We start from the raw sequence: 27,617 nt of genomic DNA on the forward strand, positions 1-27,617 counted from the left end.
AGCGGAAGTGAAGCAGACATGACAGAACACGTGTTGCGGTGGAACAGCTCACTGAAGAGGATTGTTTTCTGACTTGTCGTGACGTTTTCCCGCGGAGTTTGTGTTAATGTTATGTCCGCCTTGTGAATGTCAATGAACGGTCAACTGAGTGTCAACGCAGTTTGCCGCTGCACCGACTGACTGAGTGGAGAGGAGCGGGGCCGGCCAGCGTCGAAGCTGAGGACACGCCGAGCCTTAGCACGCAGGTAGGCCTTGAACCTTCAGTCTTCAGTCTAAATGGTTAGCTTTTCTTGTTTTCAGGTGAACGAGTAAAACCAAGCTCCGGTATAATCCTAGACGTAACATGAGTAATCAAGTTTCCCCAGGGTTGCATATACCATGTAGGAATTTAATTGACTACCACTTATTTGCACGAAAATTATGATTTTTATGTTTCTAGTCTGATGAGAAGCATTTATTGTTTAAATGAGATTTGTTGTTTTTGTGTAATAACAAGAAAGATTAAATGATATAACGTTGTTATAACCAACATAGATACTTTTTAAAAGTGGTAAGTAGTAATACCAAGAAAAATATATGTAAAGTGACTTCTAGCAAGCCCTGATAACGGGTTATATCAGGTATTATTAAAACAATATTAAAAAGGTTCGAGGAAGATCATTTTGTCTCCATTAGATAAACTACCATATTGGGAAGACATACCAATGAAAGATGAGAAAATATGACTTTGGTTAACAGATGTTGCAGCTTCTGCGGGCTGGTTATAATACTTTGAAATTCTTAGAATGAACATTGGATTTGTAGTCCTATTGGACCTTTGTATGCTCTTTGTGAAGGATAGTTTAAAAGTTGAAAAATCATGGTTTTTATACTGCAAAGAAGCAAAGGATGTGAGGCTCAGCAGAGCTGACATTTAGTCTAGAATGTGTAGAACGGTTGTTTGCACCCATTTCTAGGTTTTGTGTTCCTTCACAGATTGTGGTCCATCCTAGTAGAGATGATATTAAAGGAGTCCTTTTTTAAAAATGAGTAAAAGTTTTGCTGCGAATCCTCTGGATTGGATTGAAGGTTTGTGATCAAAGGACAGTGGTTAACATTTCCTACATAAGCCATGGTCTATTAAAGCATCACACGTTTTTGTAGAGAGTGAGATAAGATATTACTCCATCCGAGGAGGTTTTTCCTACGTGGGCGGTGGCCCGTCGTAACGGAGCATGATGTTGAAGGATCGGGCGAAGTTGTTGGAGAGGGAGCAGCTGTTGCTGTGGTCCATGAGGGGCAGCAGGAAGGCCAGGAGCAGCAGAGCCAGGAGCAGGAGCCACAGAGGCAGAGCCAGCCGACACACCCGCTGCAACAAGCCGGGCTTCTGCAACAACAACAACAACAACAACAACACATTAACGCTAGGGCTGGGACGCTATGCTTTTGTCCCGATGGGATTCTTTTTACGATACATGGGTGCCGATTCAATTTGTATTGCAATTTTCATTTATTGCGATTCTGGAAGTATTGCAATTCAATAATATTGAATATTGCGAATTTCTTTTTCTTCTTTAACAAAAACAAAAGTTAAATAATAATCTCTGAGAGACCATATATCATGAGACATTTCTAAAAACATTTCAGAAAGAATGCACATGACATGTTAATCAGTCATTTGTAAAGAAGAAGAACATTATTACATTATTCATTATATGTCATTTTATCCAAAGCGACTTACAATTGCTATATACTGTATGTCAGAGTTTGCACGCCTCTGGAGCAACTAGGGGTTAAGTGTCTTGCTCAGGGACACATTGATTGATGTATCGCAGTGGGAATCGAACCCAGGTCTCCCACACCAAAGGCATGTGTCATATCCACAATATTCTCCCGCAAAATCAGGCATTTTGAGCCGCAACAATCTCAAGAAAAGGCTGCGAAATCCTGGAGGGACTGGGCAGCCCATATCCAATAAGGATGTATAGCATCATCATCCAAAAGCATACATCAGGTCACGTGGGAAAACGTTTCAAGAAGTGCTTGGGAAAACAGCACTCTGACGCTAAAACATATGTATTTTGACCAACATATGATTATTTGAATAGATAGGAAACACTTCTGGGAAGCAACATAATTTTATACAAACCTCAAAAATAAATAAATAAATAATGGACTCGCACAGCACGTTTTCTTTAAACCTTGTCTTAAAGACTGCACCTCCATATGTGCCTAAACTGTTTTCTGGATTTCTGCTGCACATTCATCAGAATTTTTAGGAATGTTTTCATTGATTTTGTGATTATTCATTAGCTGGGAAATGCTTCAAAAATAAAAATGTTCTTATCAACACATGGGCAGATCTACATTTGAGCCTGGTAAGTAAAGGGAAAGTGAAGAACCGTAAGATGAAAGCAGAAGCAGTTCACCCACACACTCCCAAACATCCTGCAAACAGTAAAGTGATGAGCTTTAGGCCCCGACACTCTTTCCCATTTCTCTCACACTTGTTATTCTGTGAATCATGTTTACCGCCTACGTTCATCTTTCACCTTCTCAGCACTGCACCACACAGCCTCACTGGAAAAAAACTGAATGTAAAATCACACATTTGCCTGCAAAGTAAAAAATTCACTGAGGCCCAGCATCAAACGCTAACACATCAGGCAACAGATGGACTGTTTCTTTGTAAGATTGTTATGTGAATATTATTTGCTTAAATTACACTGACACACTGTAGTACTAAGAAAAAAGCAGTGTAGTTCCCTCATGCACCAGAGTGAGAAAAATGAAAAAGATAGTCTTGTTGTATTGATGATTTCACTGTATTCTTATTTCTGTTTCTGCTTCATTCTAATGTTTGTGCTCATATTTTTACCATCAAAGGGGACATAACAACCCTGTTTTTAATGTAAAGCACTTTGGGTTTACGTGTGTGAAAGGTGCTATATAAATAAAATTGCCATGGCCATTGCAATTGTATGATTGTCACACATTAGAAGCACAATGTGCCTTATGACTTATGACCATTATAAAGTGTAAATAATTGTAGGGATCTATGTTTGCTAAATGCACTATATGCTGTGTAATGTATCTGTATTCATCCAAGAGTTTCAACATTTATGGAGATTATTTTAACCATTTTAAATGACCGTGCCAATAATCTCTCATTGCACAGGAAAATTGTGTGTGCGCACTACCACATCAAGTACAACAGGTCAAAGTCGAAGTAGGAAGTGGTTCTATAAACTGTGTTGATGTGTACAAGTTTGGGTAATCATTTCACTGTTTGTCTTTGTTTCCTCTTCCAAACATTTGACTAACCTGGGAGTCTGATGGTCTGACCTATTGTTGGGGATGCCGCCGCATTCAGACATCACAATTACTGTGTTGAGCACAATATTACACTTACATCTTTATAAATACTATATCTGTTCTTGTATACTATCTTATTTATGCTGTATGTGTGCTGTGTGTCTGATAGTTTGCTGCTGTAGCACTAAAAGTTGGGGTTAATAAAGTCTATCTAATCTAACCTCAACTAATCTAATCTATTATCACAACCAATAGAGCTGATGGCGGATCTACAAAAATAAGTTTGAAGTAAGAATATAAGTCACCGTCTCTGTAATGTTAAAAACGTTCAAAACGCTCCAAAATAACCCCTCCTATGAGTATGAGTAGGTCTACTTCCACCCAAATTTACCATAATTAGTTCCACTGGCAATACAAGTAGAGGGTCAGTTTTGGGCACACACATGGAGTTGCAGAACGAGGGCTGGATAAGATAATGATAACATGGGTTTGAATCTTCATAACCATTTTCAGGTGTTTAAATGATGATAAAACCTCATCAAAAGGTCTTCTGTTTAGCTTCTGTTATCTTGTCAACTCAGTTCCGCAGTTTTAAAAATGTTCATTTCTTCCTGTGCCGATTTCTCACGGAAAGTTTAATATAGCTACTTGCATATTCCTTTAACATAACTGTCTTTGATTAAGCTTAATGGATCCTGCAGACAACTTGTTCCAATGTCAAACAGGCTTCAATGAATACATGAATAATTTGACGGAGAGCTTGATAAGCGTCAGAAACATGAAAACATGAACACAAATCCAAACCAAACTAAACAACGTGGTCAAACAGAGGGAGAGAGACAGGGAGAGAGAGACAGGCTGTGTGTAAAGATTAATGATTGATGGAAGAGGAAATGAAACTAGCTAATCATACCTCCATATGACAAACACCCACAGGACAAAGGTATGTGTCTTATCTGCACACACTACCTCACCTTACTGTGAAAGATTGATTAGAACTGATAGATGTACGTCTTACTTCGGACTACTACTACTTTGACAGCTTAGACACATGAAGCGCAACAAAGCAGACAGGGTGTATACTGTTTAGCTGACATGCAAACAAAGATGCCTGTCGCTCCAAAAATAAATACACATTATTTCTTCCAATAGACATCAAGGAAGAACCCAAGGCACAAGTCCCTCCTTCTTTAGAAAGTTACTTCCTGAAGTAGTTACTTCCTGAAGAAGGCTGGACGTCGAAACGAGTTGAAGTTGTTTTTTTAAATCTCATTCTATTGAGAATGTGCCAGATGTATGAAAGGCATTTCAAAATAATGGTTCTTGGCGACGAGTGCCTTGGGTTCTTCCTTGATGTCTGTTGGATTTGTTCATGGCCCCTAACCAAAGAGCACCGTCTGTTCACTAACACTATAGTTCCAAAAAGCTCTCAAATCTCTTCCGATCAAACATTTTTTCTTGATTCAAAAGACTCAAAGAATTATAAGGACTTTACATTCAGAGAGATTTTCCCAGCACACCAATTAATCTAATCTGGCAAAGTCATAAGTAGCTGCTAAATGGTGGGTGTTTTTGCTTCATGGCACTAGAAAAGAAAAACAAATGCAGTGATTCAACAAAGCATCCAGTCAATAAAACAATCAACCTCCCTCCCCCGAAGATAAAGGCTGATAAAAGAGAGCAGGAGCAGAAGCCTCCTCCTGTAAAAAGTGTGTGAAAAGACACAGAAATGTTTGAAGGGCGGTCTCAGCTGAGGGGTCAACAGGGTGCTTTCATCTGCTCACTGAATGAATGAATGAAGGGTTGTGGGGGGTGGGTTGGTTTGATATGCTTGACTTGGTGCCAGTCCTGGGTGGTCAGGTCAGGTGCTTGGGTCTCCGCAGCCCAAAGACTTCTGGGACATTTCAATGTGTCAAATGAATGCACTCGAGCACTTGGTTCAAATCTTTAAGACCGACCCAAACATTTTGAATTAGAGCAGGTCATTTTGCCTTATGACACAGGAACAAAAGGGGTTATGTTCCTTTGTTCCTAAGAACTGGGTGTTTATGATGAAACAGCGATAGGCACCACAGCTTAAAAGACAAAGGAAAGAGCGCTATCTGCAGAACTTCAACTAATTCTTCTAATACTCCTCTAGGGTTGGGTACTGAAACCTGGTTCCACTATGGAACCGGTTCCTACGCAGCCGGTAGGGATCGGACCGGATTAGAACGCAAATTTCGGTTCCTCATTTTGTTTCCACTTAATGTGTTGACTGAAATATTTTCCCTCTGTCGCTCCGAAACGGACGTAATAATATCACCCTTTCTCTGTAGTGTACCGTTAGCTAGCTACCGTAGATGTAGACTTCTTTTAAAATGCTATACTTTCCCTCTGGGATCACCAAAACAGACGTAGAAGCATATTACGGCTACCACATCTATAAAAGAGCCTTTCTTTGATGTCAATTTTTCAAGAATCGGTTTACGAATCGGAATAGTTTTAAAAGTACCGGTTCGGCATCGGAATCATAAAAATCTAAAAAATACCCAACCCTATACTGCTCTGTGTCTAGTGCTGAAGCAATTAGTTGATTCATCAATTTGACAATTTTTTTTTTTTTAACGGTTATTATTAAAACAAAATAAATACATAAAGTGGAGACAGGTCAACCAAACATCTGTATAAAAAGGTAGGTATTTATCAGATTTTTAAAAGACAGATGTGTTGCTCTTGTCTCTTACATATCAATGTACAGTGAATATCTTTGGGTTTTTGACTGTTGGTTGGACATAAGACATTTGAAGATAGCCCTTAGGTCACGGTCACTATTTTATGGATTTATGGATGAATCAGATAAATAGACAGATCAATCCATACTTAAAATAATTAGGAAATACAGCCCTATCTCATCCAGGTGGACCAGATGTTCTGTATGTTAATGTATTGCTGCTCTCTTCCACCAGAGCTACAGTACTTCCAGCATGCTGCTGTTCTCTCTCTGTGTGGGTCTGCTCAGGTCCACTTGGATCACATGGCTATATTGCACAACTGTGTGGACACATATAATCAATAATCTCCTGCTACTTTAAAATACATGCATGCCACTTAATAGAGTACTTAGCTGTAAAAGGTTTTTCAACTGAAGGCAAAGAAAATCTGTTGTTTATGCTGCATAAGAATTTTTATTTAATTTTAAAAAGTCGGCCTCCACAGTTAATTAACTTAAGTACATGTAAGTCAGTTAATTATACAGTTCAAATCAAGCACTCCTTATTAGGAGTAAAAAGTAAAATGTGTGAAAATATATTTAACTGTATAAATGCTTTATTTTAATGTAAGGGAAGACTTGGTGTGAAAGGGATTACATGTACATAAAATGAATGCAAAAGTTTTGGAGGAATTTCATATTTCCCAGTGTTTTGGGTGATTGGTCATGGTAATCCTATTCTCAGTATTGAGCAAATGGATACTGATAATATCTGCAACAATTGTGATGTCCAGTTATTTTGAGTAATCTCTTTAAAATCCTAAATAGTTTGTGGTTACCTTTTGCACCTTTGCAGCGACGGGCGGCTCCTCTTGTTCAGCTTGGACTCTCTGCAGAGATATGAAATTAAAAGAAAAACTCAGCAAGAGTTACAAACATCATACTACAGCACTGACTCATGCAGGACAACACTGTTGAACTGATAGGTGACATTTTAATGTTGCACGGCCCAGGGCGTTGTTCTTAAAAATGATGTTCAAGGTTCTAAATCCTTTATTAATCCCACAACGGGGAAATTCACACTGTTGCAGCAGCAAGGGATAGTGGGAAAAGTACAAGACACTAAAGATAATCAAACAATAAATAAATATAAGTAAAGAGAATGAATAGTGAAATGTATTTACAGTATTGCACATTATTATTGCACGGTTGATTGATGTGGGATTGAGAATACATTTTCATTTGGTTCCACCACATCTGGAGAACACTGTGCAATCAGCATCCAGTGTACTGAGCAGCAGCTTCTTTACAGATGTGTGACAGGGAATCCAAACAGTCACTGTGCAAGCAGTGCTCTAAATGAGGTTGCACTACCACCTTGTGGTGAAAAAACAACAGTGCACTGACCGGGGGAATCCCATGACAGCTCAAAGCTGAAAGCACACGAGTTAAAGCAGGACCCTGACATACAACAGCAACTATAGACAGTTTCCTAAATCAAGCAGAGTTTAGGGCTTTCCTGGACTTAAGAACTTTTAAGGCGACCAACACTCAACAGGATTTTTTCGACTAATTGATTAGTTGATTTAATTGACAGATCTGTAAAACTTAAGTTTCTCCTCAAAGAATCATGCAAAAGCATCACTTTAAATTTAAGTAAGTAAGTGGCCTGAAGTTTATACTTGTGCCTTGGTGTGTGCGTCCATCTCTAATGGCAGGGCCGGCATATGTGTGTGAGAGTGTGAGGGGGATTAGCTTTGGAGCGAGTGCCGACTCTAGAGGCATAGTGAGAGAAACAGACTGTCTCCCCTGTGCTTTCTGACCACGGTGGGAAATCTGTAGCAGGAGAAGTTAACCCTCTCCTTGATTTCATGTTGTTTATGGAGAAGGAGAACCAGGAAATGAGTCGGGGGAAATGCAACACTACCAAGCCACAGCCGAGCGACGTGCATAATTAAAAGGTGCCCTGCCATACAAAACAGTTTTTACTTGCATTTTTTGAAATATGTTGGGTCCATATGTGTTTGTGTTATGTTGTGAATGTGAAAATTAACTGCTACCCCCTTTGTCAGCTCTAGCCACTGAAAAGAAGTAAGCGGAGAAATCAGACCAATTACAAAAGCTGGTCAGCTCATTCATTAGCTCGCCCAGTTGGGCTGGGTAAAAGATTCTGACAGCCAGGCACTCATTGGCTAGCTGTTAGCCAATCAGATTAGCAGCGAACTGCTTAGCTTGTTGAATATTAAAGAGAACTGGCAGAAATCGAGCTGAGTCTTCCTGTAGGCTTTCTATACCACGCTAGAATGGCTTGAAATGGCATTTTTTCCACAAACAAACTTCAGACATTACCACAAAGTAATGAAATACGTGTGGCAGGGCACCTTTAAATTGTTTTGAGAGGTGCACGTCAGGCCACAGCATAGGGTATGTATCTCCACGTACCTATGTGTGTAACTACACCGTCAATTTAACACAGAAGCATAAATTGGCCTTAAGAGGGGGCAGCCTTAGTACAATCTCATTTTCTCATCATCAGCCTGAGATTATTCTCCCCATTTAGGATTGTTGCAAACATGCACAAAAAGCCTTGAAAAGCAATTCTCTGTTCTCACTGAAATGCAAGCAGTTTTCACTCTACACGGTCAGCTCTCCTCTCACCTTGCCGCCAGCCCTGGCCCTGACCTCTGCCACATCCTTCAGTTTGGACTTGTAGAGCATCCAGCGGTAGCGAAGTTCCTCCAGACCCACGTCCTCTGCCGGTCCAGAACCAGACTCGCTGCCCGGACTCTCCTGGAGCAACAGCTGGAACTGCTCCTGACCCCCGGCCACACCTGCCCTCAGAGCCTGCACCGGGACAAAGCAGAGACATTTAGCCATGCTCGACTACAACAGGAAGCTCAAGCAACGTAAGGTGCAACAGAACTAGAGCTGCAAAGATTAATCGTCGATTTATTTTGATAAAAAAGTGCACTACTTTCTTTTTTTCCTCTTTTTGGCATCGTACCTGGGGTGATTTCACCATTGCTGCCCCCTCCCTCTGGAACTCCCTACCCATACACATCCACCGTGGTGAAATGTAACGGAGTACATTTACTCAAGTACTGTACTTAAAGGAACACGCTGACTTATTGGGAATTTAGCTTATTCACCGTAACCCCCAGAGTTAGACAAGTCGATACATACCCTTCTCATCTCCGTGTGTGCTGTAATGCTGTCTGACGGTTCCAGCGGCATCAGGCCAGCACAGAACATGCAGGTGAATGGTTCCAGCAATCCTACTGCTCCGAATAAGTGACAAAATAACGCCAACATGTTCCTATTTACATGTTGTGATTTGTAGAGTCACAGCGTGTACAAAAAACAACATAACATGAGACACAGCCACCTTCTATCCCTAAACAAACCAGGAACTATATTCTTAGGCGGAAGAATATAGTACTTTGGCGGAGTGATATGCTCGCAGCAAGCCTGTCTGAGAATATAGTTCCCGGCTTGTTTACGGTTAGAAGACGGCTGTGTCTCATGTTACGTTGTTTTGTGTACACGCTGTGACTCTACAAATCACAACATGTAAATAGGAACATGTTGGCGTTATTTTGTCACTTTTGTCACAATTTGGAGCAGTAGGCTAGCTGGAACCATTCAGCTGCAGGATCTTTGCTGGGCTAAGCTAAGCTATAGTCCCAATAAGTCGGCGTGTTCCTTTAAGTAAAAATTTGAGGTACTCGTACATTAGTTGAGTTAGGTGCTGAATCATCACCGTGGTGCGCCCGTGCCATGCCGTGTCGCTTTTGCTTATCTTGCAATTAACATGTTTTTGATTTATTTAGTGTGAAATGCTCCCACACCTTGGATGACTTAGGTCGTACTGATTCCTCTGCCTCCGCCGTGTCTTTCAGAACAACGTTACGGATCTCTCCGGTCTCTCTCCGTATTTCCTCTACCTCCGCTCTGCTCTTTTTTCTTTTGCTCCGCTCAACAATTTTATTTTTTATCTCCGCGTAATAGTTGCGCGACACAACGAATCAATAATGAAATTTGTCGCCAACTTTTTTAATAATCAAATTTTATCAATTCGTTGTTGCAGCCCTACTGCACAGTTTGCCCAGCGGATGGTGTTGCTAAGAACTTGCAACGTATAACTATTATCAGACCGGCCCTCGCGGCCTCAAAACACTACCGGCCCACCGGGAAAAGTCCCGATTCTCCAGATTGCCACTCCGCTACTGATAATGAGGCTAAACATTACACTAGTTTACTGAGAGCTAACATTTAGAATATAAGGACAGATCACACCAGCAAAAATCTTTTTTTCTCAAGCAACAAAAACATGCTGCTGTGTATTCTAGATTACAAGTTACATTTCAGCTTGTTGCCGCCGCTGCCGCCTGCAGCTGTCTCGCTATTTACTCGACCAATTTCAAAGATTGTTGTTCCTTTCCCGTTTGTTTATTTGTTCGGTTTTCCTCGAGACCGCAGAGGGTGGGGGGTGGGAGAAGGTTTTTGTTCTTGTTCAATTTGTGTTTCTCTGTTCTGTATGTCTAATGATAAAAAAATCAATAAAAAATGTGACTATATGTCACTTTTACACTTTTCTGTAACTGTGTAATGTTCCATCCGATGATCATAAATGACCTGTAACAGCAAACAAGTCTAACAGTGAAAAGAACGCTAGTTTTATATAGTTTTTATCAATGCCTCTGCCCGGGTCTGATTTTTCCCTCAAAGTCACAAAATGATTTACGGCAGGTAGACGGCGCTACAGAGCATTCTGAAGGGTCATAGATTTTGGTGTATCACTGGAAAAGCCTGTGTTATTGTATCCAGCCAGGTAAAGGGTAGCAGGAAATGTCTTTATATAGGCCTAATTGGATTTTAATGTTATTTTAGAAGTTATCTGCTGTAGTTATGGCTGATACTGGGGCAGGACCATCACAGAAAAGAAGGAAATTACACAAAGAACAACTAAAAGCTGAAAGGGAAAGTAAAAAAGACAAGAACGAAATGGAGTCATACTCACTCGGGTATGTAATGTCTATTTTATTCTCAAATAACTTCACAATGCGCAATGTGGTTGTAAGTCAGTAACCAACATTAAATGACGTCCCCCGTTCCATTTAACATGGACGTGTTATTCCTTTTAGTCCGCGTTTGTGTTGGCCTACTATTTTCTTTTCCGTTGTTCCCTTGTACTTGTGTAAAGCGTCCGTGGGTTTTATGATATGCGCTATATAAGTTATTATTACGTTGGTTGCTCCAACAAACTCTTAATGCTTTGGCTCGTGCGCATACATCCAAAAGGGCTAAGTTACCGTATGCAACACTTGAAATGCAACAATGCATCTGTAACGCGACTCTATGACCTCCCGGTACCGCTAACTCAGTAATCTTTACGACAGCAGGTGAAAGAGGCCGCTAGAATCAACACAAACTGAAAGTTGAGCAAGTGTATGGTTGAGAAACACTTTCCACCACCTGGATTTCGTAGGACTTTTTATATATTATAGAGGAGACTTTATGAGTAATACAAATTTCACAGATTTTCTGTTGCCTAAAAAATCGATATTGAATCGCGACATTTTCTGAATCGTGCACCCCTAACGGACATTTTGGTTTGTGCAACAAGCTTCGCTCTTCCTTCTTCACACAGATGTGGTCATAAAGTCACACATGCTTACTACCAGGCATTTTCAATAGGTATCACCTCCTGAGTGCAAGACAAATGATACAGGTTGCATTCTGTTAAAGTACTCATATTATGCTTTTTGGCATTTTCCCTTTCATGTATTGTGTTATATATCTGTTTTGTGCACATTATAGGTTTACAAAGTCAAAAAGCCCAAAGTCCCCCCCCAAAGGGACTTACCATCTCCAACAAAAACACTGTTCACCAACTGCTCCAAACAGCTCTACTGTAGTCCAGCCTTTACTTCAGAGACAACGTGGTCACTTTGTAACACACGTTATAATGCTCACCTAGCTGCTAGCATGGCACGCCCTCATACTCTGCTTCTGACTGGCTAGTAATCCTTACCTAGGTACTGTCAGGGCACGCCCTCATACTCTGCTTCTGACTGGCTAGTAGTCCTTACCTAGCTACTGCGCAAGTGCGACTCCCAACAAAGATGAGACAGAAGTGCGATGTCTCACTCTGTAGCTAAAACAGAGAGCTCAACACACAGGGTGAAAAGAGGTGCTGCAGCAATGTGTAGTACAACAAAGTTGTAGTAGTTTTTTTTTTTTTTTTTATTAAACCACATAAACCTATACTGATATAACCTCTAAATACAATTATGAACCTGAAAACGAGCATAATATCAGGACTTAAAGTTCCTGCAGTGAAAAACATATATTTATGTTGCTTTGGTTTATGCCAGCACTGCTAAACTTAAAACTAAATTATACAATCAACTCAAAGTTTGCGCTATAAGATCATTGGTCAACCTGTTGCACACTCCTTTCAAACAGTCCACAAGAAGAGCATGCTCAGGCTTGTTAACAGCATCTCTTCTGACTCCGTGAAGGTTTTAAATTATGAATACCAACTTTTGGCTTCTAACAGGCGATTAGAGTCCCTTCGTTTAGATACAACAGGCTCAGGAACTCTTTTATACAGCAGTCTATACTGTTGCTAAACCAAAATCAGTTTCCAGCCAATTAAGCTCTGGTACCGAGGATATCATGTAACATGTTTCTTTGCCATTGTTGTTGATAGGTCTATAATCTTTGGACTATGTGTGTAATTGTTGTCTAGCTCTGTATGTAATTTTCTTTTTATTTCTTCTTTTGAGCGGAGCTCCTCGGGAATGCAAAATGAATTTTGGTGTAAACTGACAATAAAGTTGTATTGTATCGTACTTAAAAGAAACCACTAACAGCTTGCATCTGAACGAAAACATATCAGTTTAGTTCAGTGCAGACTGTATGTTCATATTTCTGACGTCACATTCTCAGTGTGAAGTATAACATGTGCAGCTTATGGTCGGATTTACCAGTGCACAGATTATACTGTTTTCCCGCCCGTTTAATGCACTCATACATTTATACATAAGGTTTCTTATCACTGCCTAAGACGTGGGTACATTTACGCAGACAAACATATTAACACCACAGGTGACCGACCTGAGCAGTACCTTCACAACATTTACATTACAGAGCATTACCCTGAGCATTTTATTTTTTATATTATATTCCATTAAGTTTTCTGTAAAATGATATCCAGAGTACTTGGCCTCATTCATTACTTTAAGCGCACTTCCACTTAATCTATCATTACTTCACTCTTAGTGGCATATACTAAGGCTGCACAATATGAGGAAAATATCGAATTGCGATTATTTTTACTGATATTGCGATTGAGATATGATTCACGATATTGGAGGGAAAGATCATTTTAGTATAATTCTATCATTTTGATTGAAAAATATTAAACATTTAAAAAACTAAAATGATTATAGTGTGATTTATGCGAGGATCTGTATTAAACAAAGATTTGTGTCTGTAGGATAGGATCTGTAGGCCGGGACGTCTCTGCAGCACCACACTACTTCATTCAGAATGGTTTGACACGTATTGTGCCTTTAACAAATATTGCAGACGGCTGACTAATAATCACTTATATAATTACAATCCAAACAAAATCAACAATTACTAGTCATACGCCTTAAAGGAACACGCAGACTTATTGGGACTTTAGCTTATTCTCTGTGCGTGCTGTAAGGCTGTCTGACGGTTCCAGTGGCATCAGGCCAGCACAGAACATGCAGGTGAATGGTTCCAGTAATCCTACTGCTCCAAATTGTGACAAAAATAACGCCATCATGTTCCTATTTATTTCGTGTGTCTCACGTTACATCGTTTTGTGTACACGCTGTGACTATACAAATCACAACATGTAAATAGGAACACGTTGGCGTTATTTTGTCACTTTTGTCACAATTCGGAGCAGTAGGATTACTGCAACCATTCAGCTGCATGTTCTGTGCTAGGCTAAGCTACAGGTGGGGGCATCAGACAGCCTTACAGCACACGGAGATGAGAAGGGTATGTATGGACTTATCTAATTCTGGGGGGTTACGGTGAATAAGCTAAAGTCCCAATAAGTCGGCGTGTTCCTTTAAGACATTAGCTAATGTTAGCAATTAATTGCGGTTAAACAAAGAAACTGCAGTTATGTAAAAAAACATAATTGACAACTAGACAAATATGTTAAAACAAACTACAGTATTAACATCTACCTCCAAGAACGAGAGGCTGTGTCATACTTCAACTACAGACTGAGCTGTAAAACAAACAAACTCAAACTCACCTTGAGTGTGTCCTGTCGGATCTTGAGTTGTTTGGCGCCGGTTGTTGCTCCCTTGGTGCAGAGGATCCCTGAGAGGAGTTCATTCTGTTTGGACAGCCAGGCCTCAAACTCCCTCTTCTTGGATTTGTACCGCCCTGTGCCCCCCTATGAAACCACAAACAACTCATAAAACCTCTTGCACAGCACACACTAACACAATCAACAAGTAAGTAGTCTAGAAACGCCATGTTGTGGTATGATGGGACAAAGGGAAAGCTTAAACAACATCAGGTCACATGCCAGGGGATGAGAATATTCAACCAGTCTCTAATAACCAGACCTGTTCATGTATAATCATGTTTGTCTCTCTACAGATTCAGTGAGTGTAGATAGCAGTAGGTAGCATTTTGTCTCTTTTTGAAGGTCGGTGGGCCTGCCACACATTAGCATATTTCCCAGAGAGAGAGAGAGAGAGAGAGAGAGAGAGAGAGAGATTGAGATTGAACTAGGCTTTAGCATCTGTGTTTACGGCACCTGCAATATCTTTGTTTACCTTAAAGGTTCAGCTAAACGTAACGCCTCCAGAATAAATTTAAATACACCTTCAGGAGGACAGGAACTTCAGAGAGTTGGGACGGCACTGCACAATAACACATCGTGGTTAAACTGTACTGCCTGCTTAATTGTCTCCTCAACTTAGCGTTCATTAAACGTTCCTGTCGAAGTCATTAAAGTCTCCCGAACCTTCTTCATGTATGTGAAATGACTTGTGCTGCTTTTTCTAATCATTTCAAATCCATCAGTGAGAACGAACATCTGTCACCAGATTTCTGTACTTCTTTGTTTTCCTATCAACGCATTTTCATGAACGGGTCCGTATAATATCATACTAAAATGTGTGCACACCAAAACGTATGATATCCTACAAAATTCAGAGAGTGCCGGCTGGTCACGTGATGCCGAGTGGTAACAGGATGCTGGCTGGCTATGAGCTCCATGACGCCCACCCATCCACCCTGACTTCCTCCCTTCGCGGCCAGCCGCGTTCTCATATAACGGCCGTCAATGTAGTGAATACAGCAAAATAAACGTGGAATGCTTACGAATTACAGTGCTTAACTTTTGTAGCTTTTTGAACAAATGGTTCATGAGAACAGGCTGTTCCTATCAATGTGATTTCATTTCAAAAACAGTTATTTCGCAATACAAGTGCCAAATGGGTGCAACGATGATCACAGCCATTCCGAGCTTGCCAATATCCTACAACTAAAACTGGAAAGATGACAGAATAAACATCTCAAGACTGATGCCTGAACAGCTGCAGCTATCACTGGAATGAATGGTGAGCTCTGAACTAACTAACGGTTCTTTTTGACTACACTCATTACTTTTGAGCGGAGTTCGAGATTTCGGAACCAGATCGGCTGTCGTTGGAGGTCTAATTTGAGATGCGTTGTGATGCCTAATTGCCCAAATCTGGCTGTTGGACAATTGGATGGATTAGTTGCTGCAGTTTGAGCAGTTTGGTTGTCACAACTGTCACATGGGTGCTGTCAAAAGATATGTTGTAAAAGTTCTTTTAATATTAATGGAGTAATATTTGACATGCAGGACAAATACTGCGCTGTGATAATAAAACTTAGATATTAATAAAACTTAGCTGCACAGCAGACAGACAATTGTGTCTCTTCCTAGCCATATTATTCCATTTCTTCTTTATTTTGTTCATAGTAAAATAGTATAAATCCTTTTGTCAATATTGTTGAAGATTTACCGCACAGTATTGGCCATGCAGAATGTTGATCTGTGGTTCAGCCTTGACAGGCAGCCTGGGTTTTTTATGTTACATTTTTATTCACTTTTTATCCATTGTCAATCTAAGTGACTGGATGTTTCATATTTCCCTCATCTGACCTGGGAAAGAAAGTCCTTCCTGTTAAATTACCAGTACAAACAATGAACCACTGTGCTGGAAAATTCTGTTTTGTTGAATAAAAGATTTAAGGAAAGAAGCAGACTGTGAGGACCAGAGAGCATTGTCCTAACAACTCATGAAATACTTACAGCTGATTGAATCAGTTCACTGGATCAGTTTGGGATGAATTCAGTAAATTAATTATGGTAAGAGGTTTTGCAACAGCCTGTACTACTAATGACTATTGACATATTTAGAACGTCATTAAGGAAGGAAAACCATAACCCTTTGGTATTGTTCAATTATTGAGGAAACTCCTGTGTTTCTGAGTAGGGTTGGGTAACATATTACCATTATACCAGTGCTAAAACAATACTTTTTAAACTTTAGGTTACTTAACGTAACCCCGGTTCTTTGATAACAGAGTGAGGTGTTCCACTATGGGAATTGCCTCGGCGTGCCCAAATATGGAAGCTCCAATGACACCACGTCTGTCCGTGACAGACAGGTCGTACTGTGCTAGGGCCACGCCCCCTCACATAATCACAGTTGACCAGCTCCTTACAAATCATTCCAGGTAGGTTTCTTTCCGTGTCTCTGCAAGGAGGCATGTGTTGGTGAAACACCTCACTCTGTTATCAAAGAACCGGGGTTACGTTAAGAAACTGTAGAGTCTTTTATCAACTCCTACATTAGGCTAATACGGTGGGATCAGGGGAGAACTTGCTTGGACGCGTGCCAATAATCAATGTCCACAATTTGTCTGCATTTCGGTTGTGTGACCCATTTATTTTCAGTAATGGCCTTCTTACCGTCGCACAAGCATAGAGTCCATTTCATTTCACTTCTGGTTTAGTTTCCTTGTCAAACAACTTAAACACTGACCAGACAAACACGCTGAAAAGCTGTCTGCTTTCCCCGTTTTCCACACACCTGTGTGCCTGTGGCTGAATACCTTTATGCCTTCCCAAAGGCAATGCTCCACCCAGTGCTTAAACATAAAACTGCACATTGACATAACCAACATGGTAGCCTATGCAAACAAAGTGGTAAAATGGCTCCAAAAGTAACCTAAAGTTCTTTTTCTAACTTCTGCAAACCTTTACACTCATAGATATGGCCTCCACAATCCAGTGGGACAGCCTCTGGCAGGACAATGGCTTGCCCTTATGGCGAGTAGCCCAGGACACAAACAGCTCATCCGCTTTTCTGAACTCAGCCGTCCGACTCACATACATGATTTATTTAAAAATGTAATAACACTAACGTATATGACCAATCAACTGCTGTTAAAGGACAAAAAGAAGAAACCACTAGATGGCAGAAGGGTTCTTTACAACAACACTGAATGCACCATGATCTTACGAGTTGCAATTAAACGCACCATTATTGTTGTTTTTCTGACAACTCCGACTGTGGCAGAAACCATGGTGCAGCTAGTCTCCTCTGTGTTGTTAGCTGCAGACTGTGAAATACAGCCACACATTAGACCGTTTAGCTCTTAACATTTTAACAGTGTTTTGTACCTTAATATAACAACTTCAAAGTAATTTAGATGGTCGTAGTAGGGCGAATCATCCCGATAGCAAAGCAGGGGAGGGACGCCTCTGAGAAAACCAACAATGCAGGTTTGGGAGGTGGCGCCCCGCTAAATCTCTAGGGCTGTGCTTGATTAAAGAAATTCTTTGTCGACTAACACTCATTCAATTGTATCGACTAATCGATTAGTTGATTTAATCGACAGATCTGTAAATCTGAGTTTCTCCGCAAAGAGTTGTGCAAAAGCACCACTTTAATTATTGCGTTTACCAGAGATGTGCTCGTACGTTTCTTGGAAATAAGTCATTCAGCATGAAAAAAGCATCAAACATGACTAATGGACTAAAGAAATCTAAGTTGGCCAAAACGACCGATTAGTCGACTAATCGACTAAGAGGGAGCAGCCCTATGAATCTCGCGAGAATCACAAATTGCTTTATTACTGTCGGTTCTGCAAACATCCACTACACCTGCCGGAACCTTTTGGACATCAGTGACCAGGACCAGATATCTATTTCGAGCATCAAGACGAGGCACCAAACTCTGTGTTCGGTAGATACCGGCCATTTAGGGTTTCAGTACCCAACCCTATTTCTGTCTCCCAACCAGCAGAGGCAGATGGCTGCCCACCAAGAGCCAGATTCTGTCCGAGGTTTCTGTCTGTAAAAAGGGAGTTTTTCCTCGCCACTGTCGCACCAAATGCTTGCTCTCTGTAAACATTAGAGTGTGGTCTAGACCTACTCTATCGCAAAAGTGTCATGAGATAACTCCTGTTATGATTTGACACTATTAACATTGAGTTTCTGATTCTTCGCCCCTCAACAAAGCTTACCTTTGTGCTTAAAGCTGTTCCCCCTCTGTCTCCGGCCAAGATACTACTGCCGCCCCCTGTTGATTCATCACTGTTGGTGCTTCCATCTGCAACGGAGTCTTTGGAACCTTTCTGACTCGCTCTGCTGAAAATGCCCCAAGCAGAGGAATCTACTTGGTCTCCTTTTAAGGAGCGTCCACTGTGCTTGCCTGTCCTGGATGGGCTTAGTCGTTTATGGTCTTGTCCAGCCAGAACGAGGAGACCTTCACCATGGCCCTGGATCAAACAGCCCTGCCCTGTCATCACCCCCTCTGCTGCCTGTCCCTCCAGGCTTCCTCCTCTTCCAGGTGCAGAGCCAGCCAAGGCTTCATACAGCTCAGCTGGCTTGTCTTGTTGTTGGCCTCTCTGGCTCCTTGAGTCTCCTGTCCTGAGCAGACTGTCTCCCTCCGCCAGACTAAACTTTGTTGTTGTTGTTGTTAGTGATGGGCCGTCTACAGACAGGCCTTCAACGCTCCAAAAGTCAGTCTCTGTCTGCTCTGTGGAGCTGTTCAGCAGTCTGGGAGAGAAAGAAAGAGAGAAGTTAAGTGTTTTCATAACTCACCAGCTCATCCCCTGGAAGTCTAATGCATCACAACCACTAGAAGAGAGCAACGCTCCTCTAATTTCTTTTTTTCTCCGTACAGTTTTATTCTGACAAAACTTTGAGCAGCAATAAGCGGACGGTCAGAAAGAGAGAATATCACTCCAGAAACTGAGCTTGAATGGTTATTCATGACCTTTGAAACAGCTTTTTCCACAAGAAGTTTGACAAGAGAATCTCAATTTTAAAATGGGTGAAATCTTTGTAGTAACTGGATCTGATAAAGTTTTTTGGCCAAACTTCTACCATGAATCTGTCAGACAGTAATTTCAAACCACACTTGGTTCCTTGGTAGCGAAATGTAATAGCAACATTCAAGAAGTGGCCAAACAAAACTCTGACTGTTGAACAAAGTATTCAAGTATTGATATGAAACATGTTTACAATTCAAAAAATTTCTTTATGTAATACAAAAACAATAGCTTGGCTTCGCTAACATGTCTTAATGTCTTATTTCACTTATTCTAACATCTCTCTGGCCAGTCCTCCCAGTCTATTGAACCCTGCCTGCCCCAAGACCAGTGTGCAGCATACCCTTCACCTAGCACCATCACATTTTCATTTTATGTTTAGTTATTTCCTTTGTTAGCTACTGACAACATGCACCACACATTGTTCACTGCTTCCACACACTCTTATACATCACTAATCCTGACAACCACACCTCATCGTCTTTCTGTTTGCACTATTATTTAAACTGCTCATATTATGCTCATTTTCAGGTTCATGATTGTATTTAGAAGTTGTACCAGAATAGGTTTACATGGTTTGATTTTCAAAATACACCATATTTTTGTTGTACTGCACATTGCTGCAGCTCCTCTTTTCACCCTGTGTGTTGAGCTCTCTGTTTTAGCTACAGAGTGAGGCATTTCACTTCTATCCCATCTTTGTGGGGAGTCACACATGCACAGTACCTAGGTCAGCAGTACAAGCTAGTGAGAAGCAGGGTATGAGGGCGTGCCACGCTAGCAGTTTGTGGTTTTCTTTAATTACTCCTTGTTAGATTCTATTGAGTTAATTTGGTTTAGTTGAGCGCTTTGTTTGCATGAGGGAACGTGTCATTCCGGTTTGAGCGGCTGTGTGTGGAGACAGCCTTTGCGCCCTCCTGTGAAAGTGACGCCAGGTGTGGGGGATTCCCCACGTGAGTTTAGGCACATTTGCAACTTTTTTTTGGTTGTGTGGTTATATCTAAAATAAATAAACAAATAACAAAATGATGAATAACAAAAAAAACTGAATTTCAACTTAACACTAGACCCATTCGAAAAGGGATAGCTAGAAGCCATAGGCTTATCAGGTCCTACCCCCAGTCTTTACCACAACAAAATCACAGTCCGCAGTCCAACAGGATAAATCAAACAGACCATTTCATACAATATAAAAATACTACGTCCTACTTTATCTAGCTATTAAGAAAAAGAACAAAAAACAAGCACAATTAACATCAGTGAGATTTTCACTCTTCTTCCTCACCTCTGTACTTAATAAATACATCTTTTGTACCATATTATTTTTTTTTTTTTTTTAAAGGTCCAATATGTAATATTTGTACTGTAATAAATCCAAAAATGACACCAATGCCTCATCAGATATTAAGGAAACATGTTAAACTGAAATACTATCTTTTCGACAACAATGCTAATGTCAGTATTTTTTCTTTTTGAAATTTACATTCCGTGACGGAATTTATGTTTATGTTTTGATCTGTGTGTTGTTATCAATGGCCCAGTTTGACAGGCAGGCCGGGTTGCCAGATATACCTGTAAAAACGTAAACCCAGCACGCTACAGCTGTAACGTTAGTACAGCCATGAAAGCAGCAAACAAACGAAGAGTTGGCTTATTTTCTCCTGAACAGGTAAGCATTAGCTTCATGCTAATTTATCACAGCTACTAGGGATGGGCATTTTTTGTCATTTCAACATTTGTGCACTCACATTGAATTATATAGCAAGAGTACCCGAGTTGGTTACTCGCAAAAACAATTGAGACATAGCCAGTAAAGTCCCGACTGGTCCTGGCTAACGCCGCCATGCTAACGTTACCGGGAGGACCAGGCAAGCAGCCCATGGCTGTTTACAGCGTGTAGCCTCTTCAGCGGCTGGAGCCGACAACGGTGAGTTATTTTAAACCACGAGAGGGGGGCTGTAAATCGGAAAGAGAGGACTGTGAGTTTGCAGTGTGTTTAGCGATTGTTGCCGTAATTCTAATCCAATGAAGTGTGTTCCGTCGGCAAGGTAGCTAGTGGTATTTTTAGCAGTTCGTATTGTAATTCTAAGCCGAGGAAGTGTGCCTGACTGGCGTGTGGAGAGGACAGTGAGGTTGTTGTGTTTTTAGCGGTTCATACTGTAACTTTAAGCCAAAAAAGTGCGTCTGTCAGTTGGTTACAGAGCTCTGCGTGAGCATGGGCTTTTATGACTGTCAATATAGCCAGCATCTACCGTTAGCTACTCCGCTGTGCTGTGGAGTAATGTCTGGCTATGTGAGACTAGCATCTAACGTTAGCTACTCCGCTGTGCTGTGGAGTAATGTCTGGCTATGTGAGACTAGCATCTACCGTTAGCTACTCCGCTGTGCTGTGGAGTAATGTCTGGCTATGTGAGACTAGCATCTAACGTTAGCTACTCCGCTGTGCTGTGGAGTAATGTCTGGCTATGTGAGACTAGCATCTAACGTTAGCTACTCTGCTGTGCTGTGGAGTAATGTCTGGCTATGTGAGACTAGCATCTAACGTTAGCTACTCCGCTGTGCTGTGGAGTAATGTCTGGCTATGTGAGACTAGCATCTAACGTTAGCTACTCCGCTGTGCTGTGGAGTAATGTCTGGCTATGTGAGACTAGCATCTACCGTTAGCTACTCCGCTGTGCTGTGGAGTAATGTCTGGCTATGTGAGAAAAGTGTCTAGCAACATTGTTGTGAATGCTGCGGTCTCAGCCTGGCAACCCCCGTGAACTTCGAGTCTGGGCAGGAGGGAGCGGGGGAGACGACTCTCCAATATTTTGAATTGGTAGTGCAGTAACTATTTTAACCGCTAGCTGCCAGTATTACATACAATATTACATATTGCACCTTTAAAGTGCACTATATTTAGACTTCGATTCGTCCAGACTTTTTACACAAAACAGGTCAGAGTGACTTGTGACTGTAACTGAGCTTTGTGATAGTCTTGCTTACCATCACCACACACTTAGCATACCAAACTGCAAAAAAAACTCATACTTTTTTTTTTCCAGGTACCTGTGAAGATTGAGACTCATATTGTACAGGGCCAACCAGGACTCGCGTAGCCGCTTTATGTCTCGCAGAATGTGGACCCGTCCCTCTTCTGAAGTCCTCTCCAAAACCCCCTGACCCTGGACCTCCATCTGCTGCAGCTGAAGCTCCTTCTCTGGAAACTCTCCCAGTGCTCTCTGTGGACAACGACAAGGCACTTTAATCAGAGAGAGGGGATCAACAGCTATGGAGGCTCAACAGCCAGACTGTTTTTAATCATGCAGCAATCCTGATGCAGCTGCCATGAATCCATTTCATACAGTGTAACATCATTCTACAGGTAGTATTTCAAAATGGACAGATGGTTCATTGCTTTTAGTAAGCAGTCGCAGCACACCTATACTGTATGTCATGTGTCTGTCTGCAAGTCCAACTCTTAGTGAAGTTTCTTAGTGAAGTACACATCCAGACAGACAGACCGTCCCAAAGCAGCTCCTTCGACAAGGCTCATTAAAAACATGCATTTCAAAAACACACAAACGTACCTTTAAAATATACAAAACAGAAGCTTTACAGTGTCTAATTTATGATGTTCAGAGTTCAGTTTTGGATAGATGTTTTTCCGGGCCAGTGGAACTAAGCTACAAACCACAACAGACACACATAATCTAGCTCCAAAGCCCAGCCAATAGTAGACAGTAGAAGGCGTCACACACATTTGGCATTGAGCTTTGGTCTAAATTTAAATCTTTACGGAAACAGTTTCTTAAAATCTCTACCAGAAAAATAAGAAATTAACTACTTGACCCTAAAACCTCAATGATTTGCACCGTTTTTGTGGCACCAATATCTAGCAGCCATGAGCAGAACAGCAGACTAAAAGATATATCGGAATATTTAAACAAGTCTATGACACAAACAACTACAACTTGTCTGATTGCCTAACTACCTTGTGTCCTGTCAGTCTTGTCAAACGTCGATTAGAAATAATGGGCTTTCTTTAATATAAGCCTGCTTCAAATAAAGCTGGTACCCTCTGCAGTTAAACAGCTAAATGTTACCAGCGGAAACACTGTTGCACGCCAAGAGCAATGGCCATTGGGGAAACACCAACATTCAACCGACCAATGGTGTTACTACATCATTTACAATGCTACATTTTGGTTTAAAAACAAATATCTTTGCTACGTTTACACCTCCCATTCCCCCTGCTCTGGCGTGTTGGTTTGGAATCTGTGGGGTTGTGTTTCAGTCTCAACTGCCCGCAAAACGGTGGCACTGACATGCCTGATTGGGTCATGAGAAAAGTTTTTAAACTTTTTTTTTTAACTTCATTTCCTGTCTGAGGTGAAGCGCACGTATTCCTCTGTGCCGGCTGTTTAATGTGGGCAAACACACTGAACAAACGGTGTTATTGGAATTAATTTCTCCTCTCGGTTACACTCGTGGTGTCTGTTTTAGGCTGATAAGATTGATGTCAGTTTTTTATTAATAAAAAGGAAATGTCAAGAAACTTTTCTGCACACTGCTACATATATATTTGATATTCATTTTATAGTTAAAAAGAGCACAGCTCCTGAAAAGTATTATAGCCACTTATAACCATTCTCGGAGTTAATGAAATGCAGAAGTGAAGGATCTCAACCCATGGTAGGTGATGAGATTGGCAGGTAGGTCAGTGTAATAATGAAGACCATAATTATAAAAGAGTCTCCTTGGGATTCCCATTAAATATTCATGACTGGAGTCATCACTAAGTCACTGTGTGAGCTGCCATCAGTTCTTTCACAGAGCTGGTTGACGAGACAATAAATCAAAAGCGGGGGAAAGTGATGTGAATGAATTCCCGGGTTTAGCCAACATGAACCCCCGACACCTGCGCGTCTGGATTTCCACACCACGAGCAAAACAAACGTTTCCCAAATCTCCTAATTACACAATGAACCCTAGCATGCTAAACCAGACCGTAGACGTCACCTCTCGGCTGTATCGTGATGAAATTACATTTTAAATCATGTTTCAATGACTTGCAGGAATATTACAGGGCCATACCAGCGACTTTGCACAATCAGCCCGGTAAATCCTATGTACAGTGTTTCCCCTTTCATGTATTCGGCAGCGGTGCAGCAGCGCCAGAGTCATAGATGAGCGAGGATTAACAGAACATCTCACCAAAGGACTGCAGTTGAAAAGTAGCCAGCTGGCTAACACTGGCACATTTACATAAATGTTAATTCATGTGCTTTGCCCTTATAAATAAATAAATACATTTAATTAAATGAAAACCCCCAGACATTGCCACCGTTTAGCACTCTGTTATTGGTCATTTAAAAGTGTAGTTTGTGGCATTGAAGGATCTGCTGCCGGTCTCACTCAGCGAAGATGAGAGACGATCAAATTCACAGTTTATAAACGAATTTAATGTTAAGCCTATGCCTAGATGGTGTACAAGTGGATATACTCTCATCTCATTCATCTAAAATGCATGTTTGATGCTTTCATAGGTCAATACTGTGACTAAAATTTGACTAGCTTGGAGAGCTAATTTACCTGTCGGGTCACAGACTAAAGAAAAGGACACCACCCAAACTAGCAGTCAGTCCGACCGGCGGTGACATGTTGCTGTTTCTAACGTTACATTTGGTTTATATAAAAAGACGCTAGCAAAGCAACACAGTACAGAAAATAAGCACAGCAGAAACGTCAGACCACCGTGTTTAACTTTACATCTTTAAACGTTACAGTTATGGCTGCAAATTACAACAGAAGTAAACAAATTTATCTCTGCAATTCAAATTAACGGCTATTTGTCGTCACAGTGACGTCTAGACTACTTAAATAGTATACTTTACTACTAGAGATGCACCGATAGACCGGCCGGTGACCGGAACTGGCCAGTTTTCACGTACTCTGCCATGACCGGCAGGTCAGTCTAACATATGCCGATTTCATGCCGGTCAACGCTACAACTAACTGACAACAGAAGTTATACGAGTTACAGTTCTCAAGGACGCACGCACACACGGACGCCACAGCACGCTCTCTTCTTCCTTTCTCTCAACTTTTCAGTGTGTCGCGAGTACCCGCTCGCGATGTGAAGCGTGTGCCGGCGCTATTCTCGCACATGTAGGGAACCTTGTGAATTAACCTGCAACAGGTCAGCTGTTTGGAAATTCTTCAGCGTGTGTGCAGGAGATAAGAAGTTGGCAATATGCAACACCTGCAAGGAAAAAGTAGGGCGTGGAGGGACGACACCAAAAACTCAAATCACATTTTTGTTAGTTGGATATTGGATGCGAAAAGAAGGAAATGGTTCCAACATTGCACTTTAGATGTGTGTGAATTTCCCACACCAGGAGTAATTTATATAGTTCTATTTTATAGTGATCCATTATCTGGTCAAAAAAAATTCTATTAAAGAAAAGATAGAAAATAAATATTTGTGTGTGCTGTAAAGTGGTTAGAAAAAATGAAATCTGAATCGGCTAAAATCAGTATCGGCTGTCCTAACTCAAAGAAAATCGGAATCGGCCTAGAAAGTTATAACCGGTGCATCTCTATTTACTACAATAAACATAAACATCCTGAATGTTTCCCAGTGGATTTCCTGTTGCAGTGTATGTGAATGACCTCAACTGACAGGAAGTTAACAAGGACCCAGGCTGTTGCCTAGCAATAGAATTCCATTGAAAAGGTCATCATCCATCATTTCATGAAGGCCGGTTAGAGGAGATAATGTTCAAACTAAGTCAAACATACTATTCAACGGCAAGGGCGGACTGGCCATCTGGCATACCGGGCACTTTCCCGGTGGAACGACGTGCTTTTTGGGCCGACCGCCGACACCGGAGCTGGACAGCTAATCAGCTCCCATGGCCGATGATAGTGGTGGTGGTGTCGGTATATATATATACACACACACATACATACATACATACATACATACATACATACATACATACATATATATATACATACATACATACATACATACATACATACATATATATATATATATACACACCCTTTGCTGCATGTCGACGTCCACCCTCTCTCTCCCCCCCTTCCTGTCTACAGCTGTCATATCATGCTTCAAAAACATAAACCATACTACTCAATTCACAATTTATTGAAGAACTGGCAACTGTCCTATATCCATTAATGTGTACATCCCCCTTCGAAATCCTATAGTAATATACAACCAAGGCCTTAAGACTGAATCCTTTTCTCTAAAACACACACACACACACACACACACACACACACACACACACACACACACACACACACACACGTTTGTTTTTCTATATTTGTGGGGACCCATCATTGACATAATGCATTCCCTAGCCCCTTACCCTAACCTTAACCATCACAACTAAATGCCTAACCTCAACCCTTACCCTAACCATAACCATCACAATTAAATGTCTAACCTTAACCCTTACCCTAATCATAACCATCACAACTAAATGTCTAACCTTAACCCTTACCCTCACCATAACCTAATTCTAACCCTGAAACCAAGTCTTAACCCTCAAACAGCCCTTTAACCTTGTGGGGTCCAGCATTTTGGTCCCCACAAGGCTATGCAGACCATACAAGTATACTGTATTCTCCGGTTTTTGGACCCCACGAATATAGTAACACACACACAACACACACAACACACACACACACACACACACACACACCACACACACCACACACCACACACCACACACCACACACACACCACACACCACACAACACACACACACAACACACACCATACACACAACACACACCATACACACAACACACACCACACACCACACACACACACACAACACACAACACTACACACACACACACCACAACAACAACATATTAACATATTAACACACCACACACACACACACACCACACACCACACACCACACACAACACACAACACACACACCACACACACACACCACACACCACACACAACACACAACACACAACACACAACACACAACACACAACACACAACACACAACACACCACACACCACACACCACACACCACACACCACACACCACACAACACACAACACACAACACACAACACACACACACCACACACACACCACACACACAACACACAACACACAACACACAACACACAACACACAACACACCACACACACACACACACACACACACACACACACACACACACACACACACACACACACACCACACAC

At 41.2% G+C, this 27,617-nt stretch overlaps 1 protein-coding gene across 1 annotated transcript in view; it reads right to left on the reverse strand.

Annotated features, from left to right (window-relative positions):
• Positions 1-379: 379 nt before the first annotated feature.
• syne3 (spectrin repeat containing, nuclear envelope family member 3) overlaps positions 380-27,617 on the reverse strand; it is a 54,775-nt gene continuing 27,537 nt past the window's right edge. Inside the window, exons 13-18 of the mRNA XM_028566029.1 lie at positions 22,418-22,590; positions 18,560-19,094; positions 14,295-14,438; positions 8,645-8,830; positions 6,826-6,876; positions 380-1,366 (exon numbers count right to left, since the gene is read on the reverse strand). Of these exons, the coding sequence (XP_028421830.1) occupies positions 1,184-1,366; positions 6,826-6,876; positions 8,645-8,830; positions 14,295-14,438; positions 18,560-19,094; positions 22,418-22,590 (1,272 nt within the window). The 3' untranslated portion in view covers positions 380-1,183. The remainder of the gene's footprint in view (positions 1,367-6,825; positions 6,877-8,644; positions 8,831-14,294; positions 14,439-18,559; positions 19,095-22,417; positions 22,591-27,617) is intronic.

Source organism: Perca flavescens, chromosome 20 (assembly GCF_004354835.1).
Source record: "Perca flavescens isolate YP-PL-M2 chromosome 20, PFLA_1.0, whole genome shotgun sequence".
Lineage (NCBI taxonomy): Eukaryota > Metazoa > Chordata > Actinopteri > Perciformes > Percidae > Perca > Perca flavescens.